At 36.1% G+C, this 12,254-nt stretch overlaps 1 protein-coding gene and 1 pseudogene across 3 annotated transcripts; both read left to right on the forward strand.

The window, feature by feature from the left end:
* Window positions 1–4,497: 4,497 nt before the first annotated feature.
* LOC109072659 lies at window positions 4,498–7,652 on the forward strand (annotated as a pseudogene).
* hoxd12a (homeobox D12a) lies at window positions 5,863–11,181 on the forward strand. 3 transcript variants are annotated; one of them, XM_019088884.2, is made up of 3 exons: window positions 5,863–9,455; window positions 9,707–9,729; window positions 10,026–11,181. In XM_019088884.2, the coding sequence occupies exons 1-3, from the start codon at window positions 8,897–8,899 to the stop codon at window positions 10,251–10,253; spliced, it is 810 nt and encodes a 269-aa protein (XP_018944429.1). In that variant the 5' UTR covers window positions 5,863–8,896; the 3' UTR covers window positions 10,254–11,181. The 3 variants fall into 3 exon arrangements, with proteins under 3 accessions (XP_018944429.1, XP_018944431.1, XP_018944430.1); XM_019088886.2 differs by having other exon boundaries at window positions 9,823–10,181; XM_019088885.2 differs by having other exon boundaries at window positions 9,707–10,181.
* The last annotated feature ends 1,073 nt before the right edge of the window (window positions 11,182–12,254 follow it).

Raw genomic sequence — 12,254 nt, forward strand, 5'->3', positions numbered from 1 at the left:
GTCTTTTCTTCTTTCTTGTAATCAAGTGTTAATTAAGGGTCAATAAAATAAAATAGAGTAAATAAAATAAATAAAAAATGCATGGTCTTTGTGTTTTCTTTCAAACCCACTACAACCCAATCACTTTCAATGTAAAACCTCTAAACTTTCTACTTGTACAAAGATAAACCCCTCTTCAAAATGAAATAAAAAAACACTTTTGTAAACACCACTTATGATGAATTTTAAGTTTTCAAAATGATCAACTTCAAATGATCAGACAATCACATTTGAGGAGAAAAACAGCATCAATATATACGATGCACTTTCACATCTGGAAGAGCACTCCCTTTATGTACTCACTCAGTTCACTTTAGGTTCTATGATTCAACCGAACTCTCACAGTACAAAGTTCCTCGGATCAAAAATATTTAAAAAAAAATAAGGAATTGAGATGAGTTGTCTTGACGTAGCATGCGTTGAAATTATCTTGAGATTTTGTAGCAATGTCACTCAAGCTCAATGAAATGTCTCACAAAAAAATTAATCAAAAATGAGTCGAATGCGAATGAATCAAACTGAGGTGAATCAAAAATGAAATGAACCAGCAGGGATGTATTAAACTGCGATACACCACTGAGATGTCAAACTGAGATGTCGTTGGATGGCAGGGTAACACAAAATAGTCTTAAACTCAAATCTTCTGGAAAAAAAACCCCGATGTTCAGCACCAACTGCAGACAGCAATTTGCATCTCACGTGCAATAACACGTGCCGAACACTAAAATGCGCGTGACCAAACTTCCTGGAACGTTAGTTTGTACAAGTGCTTCTCAATCAAGATGGAAGAAGTCCAAAACTTTAACAAAAATGTGGAGGAAGAAAAAAAATAAAATCTCTTCAATCGTCACTAATCAAGCTAAACTTGTACTTTAAATACACTTACAGTTCTTGTAGCCTTCACAAACTTTACTGCGTCACTCCAGCAGTCCAACGCAATGCGATTCGCAGATCAAAACTCACAAAAAAAAATACGAAACGCGGGACACAGCTCACAAAAATTACTTGATGTTGTCCTTTATTCGATCTAAGCCCCGATTAACCTTCATTTAAGTCACTTTATCGGACGAGCTTCTCAAATACAACACTCACTTTTTCTGTGCGTCACACATACAACCGCGTTCTTCTTCTCCTCGCTGACTCACGACGCCGAAAACCAATCCGCCCGTCAAAATAAAAGTCCCCCCAAAATAATAATGATTTTTTTTTTTGATAATATATACCCGTTACATATAGTTCAACTTTAGTGATATTGAACTGTCCCTGAATGGAAAAAGAGCTGTGTATTGATTCTTCAAAGTTCAATTTTCTATAGGCTACAGACCTACTCCATGAAAGAGTAGACAAATTATAACTTAAAGATGCCAATCATTAATGTTAATAAGCAAAAAGGACCTGTTGTTTCAATTAAATGTTTAAAAATAGCATCTAAGTAGTCCCAGTTCATGTTTGAGCTGTCTTAACTGAAAGCAACTTTCACTTACATATCTTAAAATCTGCCAGTGCCATTTGTTTATATCAAGATGCAAACCAGTATTTTTTTTTCAAAGGCCCATTATGATAGATAGATAGATAGATAGATAGATAGATAGATAGATAGATAGATAGATAGATAGATAGATAGATAGATAGATCTAACCCCTGCCCCGCTGTAGATAAAATAGCCTAACAAAAGAAAATTATCCACCGAGTCAGATTTTGTGCTACAAAACATCCATAGATAGATAGGTGGGAAGTCGTGGCCTAATGGTTAGAGAGTCGGACTCGCAATCCATGGGTTGTGAGTTCGAGTCTCGGGCCGGCAGGAATTGTAGGTGGGGGGAGTGAATGTACAGCGCTTTCTACACCCTCAATACCACGACTGAGGTGCCCTAGAACAAGGCACCAAACCCCCAACTGCTCCCCGGGCGCCGCAGCATAAATGGCTGCCCACTGCTCCAGGTGTGCGTTCACGATGTGTGTATTCACTGCTGTGTGTGTGCACTTTGGATGGGTTAAAAGCAGAGCACGAATTCCGAGTATGGGTCCCCATACTTGGCTGTATGTCGCGTCACTTTCACTTTTCACTTTTTAGCCATTGTCCATGCTGGCAAATAATAATGGCCACTCAACGTGAATTATATAAATTTTAATAGCATGGCCATTCAAAACCCGAAAAAGCGATAACTGCAGACAATCCTTTTGGGCAGTAATTAATTTAAACACAGGTACAGATATTGTCAGACCCTGTTCCTGTCATGTGTTGTGTTTTCCTCCCCCACATGCTCCATGTTATCCTTATGCCCTTATTTGATCCTTACTGTTCTCATTACGTTCCCTGATTATTCCTTAATTTGTTTCCAGCTGTGTTTGGTTAATTATCCTCATCCCGAGTACTTATGTTCAAGTCATTTCAGTCTCAGTCCAGAATTGTTCGTCTCACCTCAGTGCTACTTGTGCTTTCCTGTTGTTCTGGTCATTAATGTTCTGAAATTATTGGAATCTCCTATATCTTCGCATCTCCTCACTTCAGCACAGTAGGCACACATGACAGATATCGGATACAAGTCGTGTTTAAAGTGAATGTATACAGGCGAGCCAAAAAATCGTATATGGTCAAAAGATGGGATCTGTGCATTAAGACTTGCAGTGTAAATGCAGCCAGTGTTTCTGTATTATGTTATTATGCTCGTAATTAGCGTAAAAAAAAAAGTGCATCAATGAAGAGCTATGGTTCATTCTTGGTGTGAATAGGCCTTTTAGAACTGCAATTTCGACAATTTGTTACGTCACACGAACATAACGACACACAAAGTTAAGTTAACAGTAAACATACTTAAGTAGAAATAAAAAATCAACCAGTAAGACCAGAGGCCCTGAATTAATTATATAAAAATCATACATCAGCACAAACTTAGCAAATCAATGTACTTTTACCATAATGAAATAATGAACTATTAATGAAATTAATAGTGTTTCTATTTAATGTTTCTCATCAGAGCATTGTGCAGCGTTCAGAAATTATGTAGTAATGTCCCACATCCGACTTGGAACGCTGCAATCACCGGATAACTATTGTGAAAGGTATGTTAGTTTTACTGCTTACTGTGGTATGTCAACAACTACAGGCTTCTTGTGGGGGCACTGCAGAAAAGAAAGAAAAAAGAAAAAAAACTGCAGGTTGTCTGGTTTCCCTACCGGCTATAAATGTATGCTTTTGAGGGGCTCACAGGTGTTTGTCAGTGGGGCCTGCATGCACACAAAATCCCAAAAGGAAAAGTGAGCTTAAGTAAACCATAAAAGCTGGTGTAGCTCTTTAAGTGTTCATCTTTGTAATGTTAAGTGCATTACAAGCAGACAACCTCCTTACCACAAAATTACACTTAGGCCTACTTTCACACTTACTAAAACGGATACGTTTAATACTTTAATTTCTTATTATAGACTTGTGACTTCAGTACTGTATGAATTACATTCAGGAAGTCATTTTCAAGAAAAATGGGCTGCTTTACAGCAGGGGTGTCAAACTCAATTCCTGGAGGGCAGGAGCCCTGCAGAGTTTAGATTTAACCCTAATTAAACACACCTGATCCAACTAATCAAGTCCTTCTAGGCTTATTTGAATGGTAGCCTAAAACTCTGTAGGGCTCCGGCCCTTCAAGAATTGAGTTTGACATCCCTGCTTTACAGGCAGTTGGAAGAGGGAAACAGAAATTAGTTGTCATGCATGGAAATCAGTTATGTGTTGCGCAACACATTCGACGTTTTCCCACGTAATTTTTCTTCTCTTTCACAACATCATCGTCTTCCTCTCTGAGGCTCCAGTGCGCACCGCAACGTTGTGACTACCGTTAACACTAAGCAAAGAGCAGATGAATCTCTTCTAAAACGCAACTTCTACTTCGCAATACGTCCCAAGAACCCTGTTTATATGCAGCCCTGGCTAATGTATGAAAATGATAAAAAATTACGGAGGCACCCTAGTGATTAAAGATATTACAGCAGTCGGTTCTGACATTTATCAAATTATGGACCATAACTAGATATTACCAACTACTGCTTGACAGCTGACAAGAATTGTCACAACCGTTCAAGTTCGGAGTCAGTTGGATAAGACATATTTTCCGGAGAAAAATATGACACTGAGGACTGGAGTTTTATATATATAATGAACCCGTTTTAACTGAAGTTAAATATATATATATATATATATATATATATATATATATATATATATATATAGATATAGATGTGAATCATTACTCGATTTTTTTTAATTGGATGGATTAAAAAAAAAAAAAATCAGGGTAACTACTTAAACTAGGCTCACGCTAGACAAGTGAAATCTACACCGTGGTGTTGTACAAACTCAGTTTAACCATTTTCATGTCACATGGTGACAACTATCCAATCAGGTACCAGGTTATCTGAACTATGTAATTAGTCCGGAAAAATAAACAAAAGCATTAGCGAAGATTGTTTTGTACAGTTTTCTTTGTTTTAAACTCATAAAATACAATGAGTTAAATTACAAATCATATACACTGTGTGCAATTAAATATGGAAGTATATGGAAGCAAGGGTACTGGATGAGGAGCTCAGAAATGTTTACCCGTCTGCCTTCGAGGCTAACTCAAGTCGGTCTGCGTCACAAACTCGAACGATGTTCTCTGCGGCGGAACTACCGACTTCGGTAATTGCTTCGACTCTCTCACACCTTACGTTTCTTTTTCCGCCAACATTGGCACTAGTTCCTCGGTCACTTGTCGTTTCGGAAACAATTGTTATGGTTGCAAAGTTCCACAGAAGGCTGTGTTTCCGTCTAGTGTTGTAAAACGAAATACGAATGGACAGTCTGTCAGTAAACCCGGACTATGGTGACGCCTGGCTTAAGGATTTTGCGTTTTATCAAAGTTACACCGGTCCCTACCCAAGAATCCCACTGCTTATATTGATTTACCCGTAGTTCATGGAGCAGTGACCGGATCCCACACATGAGACTTGTTTGACGATGGAAGGCCACCAGCCGTGGAACTGGTCAAACAAATGCAGCGGTCAGCTTTATTGCCCCAAAGACCAGACGCAGAGCCTGCATATGGAAACCATCAATAACAGGTAAGACTTGTGAGAGCTGCTCTGTGAATCACTCCTCGCCTCTCTTGATTAGTTTTTGGCATCGTATTATTAAATGTAATAATGTCGGTAACAAAACAATTAAATGACTTCTTAGAATCAGAAGCACAGTCTGAAATTATTTGCGACAGAAATTAAAAACGTTCCTTGTAAAGTAAATTAATTATTTTGAGCCTGAATTGGGCTTTCTTTGGATGAAAATTTACATGTCGCCATTATTTTGGTTTTAAATAAAGTTACCATTACATTTAGATTATTGGAAGATGTTTCATAAAAAAAAAAAATAAAAAAAAGTGCGTTAAGGTAAATTGCAATAAATGTTACATCATTGTTAGTCTTGGAATACTGCAAATGTCTTGTAACAAAAGACAGGACTGTAATTAAAATGATTTTTATTTCCTCGGAGGGAACAGTGGTTTCATTCAGTCTGCGGGGAAGAAAGAAACGGGTTCATTACGCAAAGTTGCAACTGAAAGAGCTCGAGCGGGAGTACACCAATACCAAGTTCATTACAAAAGAGAAGAGACGGCGGATCGCTTTTTCTACAAACCCGTCTCAGAAACAACTAACTATATGGTTTCAAAACCGTCGAGTCAAGGATAAGAAAAGACCTGAAATCTGCAAGGAATTTTAATCCTATTAAAGAATCATTCATACAAATGCTGCTTTATAGTGAAGAGTTTAGCCCCCCCCCCCCCCACACTTTTGATCTCTTCAAAGTGTTTCAGTATATATAGTATATTGTTAAACAATTATCGTTCTGTAGCAATAGTAATTTCTACGCCATTCCAGGCCACTGATCTTTCTTTTCATTTAAAATGTTTTATTTTTAGTTTTATGTGGGTGCAGTATAGTGTATAGTGCAAGAGTTTTATGGATGAAATCGAGTATGACGTAAAAAAAAACTGAAAAACAATAGTTTACTGCATAATGTTTATTTAAGAGATGCGAGTGAATAAAATAATAATAATAATAATTTGTTAAACCGTGGCTGGTTTCCACGAAGCACCAAGTAAAGCGTCAATAGCGCGAATGTTGCAGTCTTTCAGTAATCCAGTAGTATTTCGGATTACTTTTAATTAATCATAGTTATTAATATGATTGTAAGAGTTATAATGTATTATTTATTGTCATTGCAAAGATACTGTACACTACATTCAACTGGCATGAATTTAATGATTGACAGTATAGACCTTTAATTTTATGTAGGCCTACTTTGAGAAACATAACTAATGAATCTCAGTAGAGGACTGATATTCATAATAGTACGGATTCCACAACTGCTGAGGCCTGCAACGGCCTATAAATGTAGTTTATACATGAACAAATGGGAACTCATAGGATACAGGTAAAATATAAGCTATATGCCTCGAAGTCGCTTTGGATAAAAGCGACGGCATTTATTCAAATGTGAAAAAAATCAGTCTACATAAATGTTAAGGCATGATCACTGGGTGAACGTGTGATAAATGTGAAGAGTAAAATGTTAGTTAGAATATAATTTAAGTGCAATATACACAGAGTTATTATCTTGATAAAGCAGCCCACAAATTGTTGTTTTATTGTTTGATTGACAGGTTATTTAATGGTTATTAAAAAATCTTTGAAAAGCAAAAAAAAAAAAAAAAAAAAAAAAAAAAAAAAAAAACGAGTCCCTTCTACACAACACAAACTTTTTTGTAGCCTTTAAAACAGGATTTTATTATTACAATATTTCATTATTTATTTAAAACATTTCAGCACCTTTTAAACTGGGTCTTCTCACTGACCTTGAGACGTATTGTCATACTAGACCTTGACTTTAAGAGGTCTCATAAAAAAAAAAAAAAAAAACTTGCCACCAATTCATTAAGCTGCATCGCCACCTACCGGTTAGCATGTGCCTTGCATTAAGATCAAATTCACTTCTGCATTAAAAAAGTAAACCATTCTAAGAATTCAACAGCTATGAACATTTAATAGAGAATATGGCGCTGTAAGTTATGAATAAATATGTAATATGCAGTCATAAATGAAAGGGGGAAAAGTGTAATATAGGCATAGAGTTAAAAAGTTACATTCACACTTCTGTTGATCAGAAAATAAAAGGTTGCTCTCATGGTAACATGTAACTGTTTTACGTTTTGCCCATGATGGCGAATTCATACGAAGGGTTTAACAACAGCAGTACTTAAACGGCAGTACTTTAAATATTTTTTTATAGTCCTCCGTCATGCTGTTTTCAGCTTTTAAAAGCGACGCATTTTCATAAAATTATCTGCCTGGTGTATTTGGGACAATTAAATTCAAATTAGACTATGACAATCAGTTTTACTGCTGCTTTTAAATGCACTTGGACTTGTATTTGGTAAATCCGCTTCTGTACTTTGACCTTGAACTATACTGATGTAGGCTACCATATAATTTTCATGTACACATTATTATTCTTAAAATAATAATAATTATTATTTTAAGGTTGAACATTATTGGGTTCTGTGTTGTCAGTACGCAACAGAATGTGAATGTCTTAACCTTTAAAATGGGATTGCTTTTTCATGAATTTACTGGACCCGTAAAATGTGGGAGGTTGTACTGTCTCCATTCTTTCCGGAAATTGCCTGTTTACAATAGTCATTTGCCTGCACGTGCGTATATGTGCACATTCTTTAAACCGTGTTTGGATCATCTGGACAAATCTACGGAGGTAAGATAAAATATAACTTGCACATCTTGCACTATAGAATTTGAGAGACAGACTACAACAATAATCCGATATCCAAAATAATGTTTAGTTTCTTGCAACAATAGCTCGGCATCTCAAGACAGCCGACTTAAATGTTTGCCTAGAAAATAAACTGAATCGAATGAAGATATTGGCCACTCAATAACAAAATGTTGAAAATATGGAATTTTTGGCATTGGATCTCTATCAAAAGTTTAAATATTGCTCACAGAAGATCAAAACCTTTTTCAACAAAAATATGTTAGCATGCGTTTGTAAGCCTAAAATATTTTTTAAACCGGCCACGTTGAATAAAACACGAACGCAGCTCCTTTAAAAGACTATGTAGCCGTACTAGCAGTAATGCATTATTGTATTGTATGTTTTTCCCCCATTACAAATTTAGGAATATGCCCTATCCCCATTTTGTATTGTGTGTGTGTGTGTGTGTGTGTGTGTGTTTAAAAAAATGTTTAACAGGAAGTTATATTGTAACAGAACGTCACACTGACATTTTAAGTCCCTATGTTGAATAGATTCGAACACTTGAAATAAAGCATGTTTGCCCCCGTGAGCCAAAGGCCTACCAGGACTCTCACTCGCTGTAGCCTTCTTTATTTATCAACGCTATTATTTAATGCACTTTATTAAGTAAGATATTCTAAAGAACTGACCGTTTTAGGATTTTCTTTTCTATTCTTTTTATTTTTACTTTATGTATTTGCTTTTTCAACCTATATTTCACAAAAATAGCGAAGCATGCGATACCCGGACCCTCTTTTACATTATGTAACAAAATTCATACTTTGAAATGAATGGACAAGAAATTGCTTGGGATATCTGCAAAAACTCTTTGTTATTTCATATGCGTTTAATGCAATGCCTATTTCTGACTTTGCAGCGCTACTGTCACATGGGCGTGGCTAAACGTTTTACTTTGCATATCACGTGATGGTGCATTAACGAATCAACAATTACCTTGCTCGTATTCTTTAGGGGTAACTAAAACCGGTGTTAAGAAACGTTCGGGCAAGTTCGTCAAAAATGTGTGAGCACAATCTTCTTAGTTCTGGGTATGTTGCTCCCCTATTGAATTTTCACTCTCCCGACTCCCTGTACCTCCAAAACTTGCGAGGCACTGGAGTCCATTTATCTGGGCTTCCCCAGATGTCCTACAGTAGACGAGAGGTGTGCTCGCTCCCGTGGAGTTCTCCCAATTCGTGCACTATTCCGTCCCAGAGCCGCGCCTACAGTGGCTACTCTCAGCCGTTCTTTAGCAATTCAGCCGCTGTGAGCGCTAGCCTCAACACTTACAAAAAGGGATCACTGGAGGAATCCGGGAGGTACTACTTTCAAGATGTCAGCCACAAATCAGAGGAGCCTGGACGACCTAATGTAGCTTACACAAGTGAACAGAGAATCACTGGCTCTGCCAGCAACGAAGTTTCAAACTCGGAAAGGCGACAGCAGAACAGGGTTGCACAGAATGAACTGAACTTCATTGAGCAGCCAGTGACTGGTGCTTCAACGCAGTCTGTCGGCCCCAACGCTCCATTTCAACCATCACTGAACACCCAGACTGTCAGATCAGCTTTCTCCGATGGTACGCAACTTTGACCCTTAGACACCAACGCTGTGTTTAGATGTCACTCGGTGACTTTGATTCAGTGGATTTGACTCTGTAGTCTTTATATGTCTGCTTCTTGTGTGATGTTATAAACAGTTTGCTTTTGTTATAGACAAGCTATTTCAGCCATGCTTAAGAGTTAACGTCTTTAGATGAATATACTAATTCAGTGACATGAAAGAATGAGGACAAGTGCACTATTGGATTTTTTTCTCTCTGCTCCTCAGGATTGCCGTGGTGTCCCTCACAGGTGAGATCAAGAAAAAAGAGAAAACCTTACACGAAGCCACAGTTAGCCGAGCTGGAGAACGAATTTATGATTAATGAATTTATAAACCGACAGAAACGAAAGGAGCTTTCGGACAGATTGGAACTGAGTGATCAGCAAGTGAAAATCTGGTTTCAGAACCGCAGGATGAAGAAAAAAAGACTTATGATGCGCGAGCATACCTTCACTGTTTACTAATTTTATTATTATTATTTTATTTATATTATTATTATTATTATTATTATTATTATTTTAACAATCTAGGGTTTGTTTTTTAGGTGATGACATCATCCATACAAGATACTTTTCTTATGGAGACCCAAGTCCACCAAACCCTTCTATCTGAAAACGATTATCTCCCGACCACTTATGAGATGTCATTTAATATTGAAACTGAATATTTTGCAATGTATATTCATTTGCCAAAAACTTGTATGCAGAATTTGTATGTCTGGTGTTTTTTTTTTTTTTTTAATTGTGGAAAAATTATAATTCCAAAGTTGTAATGTTAGCCATGTAAAAAGATTTGTTTTGTAGTTTAGAACTAGAGCAAATTTAGAGTATACACGTGTATATTGGATTCATAACACAATCTGTCATCATGTACACTGGGCAGCTTATATAGCTAAATTAATGGAGTCGTGAAATTTTCAGACGTTCCAACCTTTCTAATCATTTTGAAAAAACCTCATTTGTATCTTCCGATCTAAAAACGTAAGTTTTGTTTTTGTTGCATTTTAACAAAAATTGTTGTGTAATATTTATTAAGTGTTCTGTAGATTCTGTATTATATTAAACTTCTGTGTTCTTGTGCGATAATTGTCTGATTTGCTGGGTGATTTAAAATGCTCTAATAAAAAGCAGTGGTGCCTCCAGTCCAAGCTCCAGTTCGTTTGTTAATACCCAAACTCCGGTGTGCAGATATCTTTATTCTGTGACTCTCCGTCATTTATTATTATTATTATTATTATTATTCTCAAATTATATATAATCGAATTAAACTGAACTTTAACGAGCAAACAAAGTGCTGTAACTCTGCGTTATGGTGTATAAGTCAAAAGAGGAACTGGACAACTAAACAATTCATTATTGTTTAGTCGCCCCTACAATATAGTAGCCTATTTACTTTTGTAGATATATAGTAAAATTTTATTAATTTAGCTTTTTAAAATGTTTGCACTGATAAATTAGTTCAAATTACTACCATAATGTTCGTATTTCTAGAAATAAACTTGCTGATTATTCATTGGAATAATGATTGGGTTATTTATTTTGAAAAGAGTGTATACAGAACTCACAGAGTGTATACAGAAGACAAAACTTGCCTATACGAAACATAAAAAATAAATAAATATAAATCCTATTTTAATATCAGCATGACAAACCAGTGACGTGGACATAAAGGTTTGTTGTATAGGCTTTGCAACCCCCCCCCATTATCAGGTATTTCCATTTTAATAATAAAAAAAATATATATATGAATATCTATAGATAGTCTTTGCAATTGCTACAAGTGCGATAAAAACAAAACCGTGTTAAAAGACTAAACAAGCAAGAAACAAACGGAATGGAATTTTCTGGAGAGCACTGCAAGACGTTTTTCGACCGCTGTAGAAACTGGGGGCGCCAATACAAAGTTAAGGTCAAGTTAGTGACCGAAATTGACAAATGAAGACAAATATAGGAATCATCTATATATACAGTAGTTAACATTTGAAGTGGATCAAAAAAGTCAATCAAAGTTGTCCTAAGACAAGAACGCATTTTGCTTTTAGACTTTAGGACAACTTTGATGTAGGGTTTTGATCCACGTGAAATGTTGACATATATATATATATATATACATACACACACACACACACAAGAGTTTGCACAACTCTCACATAACAAGGCCAAACAGCATGATAATTTATTTGACGCGCTAACGCTAAATACAGTTTACAGGTTTATATTATTGCAAGAACTGTTTTGAAAAATCTTTGGACATCGACTGGTAAACAGACTCTACTTTTCTTGGTCTCTAACACTTTGGGTTCTACCCAAAACAAAGGTGCAACAACTGAAACCCCTTCACGATTCAGCTTTAAATGAAATTTTCAATGTGTTAGAATTAAAACAGACATTTCTTCTGTAATGGTTAGTTTCCGTGCTAAAATTTTAACTGTGCTAAAAATTTACCAATAAAAACATAATCTTAATAGGTCACTATAGGCAGGTTAGCAGATTAAAAATATTTATCAAAAAAATATTTAATAAAACATTTAAAATACAACATGCAGTACAAAAACATTATGTGGTGTAAATTTTATAAATTGTTTATTTATAAATAAACGTTAAATTTGTAGTTTTCCCATAGTCTTTCGGTATGTAGAAGTCACTATTTACCTCCACTCAGGACACTACACCACAGCATATCCTTTTGCCTGTGCAATAAAATGATTTGGCTGACGGTTGTTGGTGATGGCCGGGTGCGCATTGTCTCAGACGACAGACGTTCAAAGCCAGAA

Source organism: Cyprinus carpio, chromosome A9, assembly GCF_018340385.1.
Source record: "Cyprinus carpio isolate SPL01 chromosome A9, ASM1834038v1, whole genome shotgun sequence".
NCBI classification, from domain to species: Eukaryota; Metazoa; Chordata; class Actinopteri; order Cypriniformes; family Cyprinidae; genus Cyprinus; species Cyprinus carpio.

Coding starts and splice junctions, on each gene's coding strand:
- hoxd12a (XM_019088884.2), top strand. CDS start 8,897: ATGTGTGAGCACAATCTTCTTAGTTCTGGGTATGTTGCTCCCCTATTG. Junction 9,456..9,706: donor CAGATCAGCTTTCTCCGATG/GTACGCAACTTT, acceptor TCTGCTCCTCAG/GATTGCCGTGGTGTCCCTCA. Junction 9,730..10,025: donor TGCCGTGGTGTCCCTCACAG/GTGAGATCAAGA, acceptor TTTGTTTTTTAG/GTGATGACATCATCCATACA.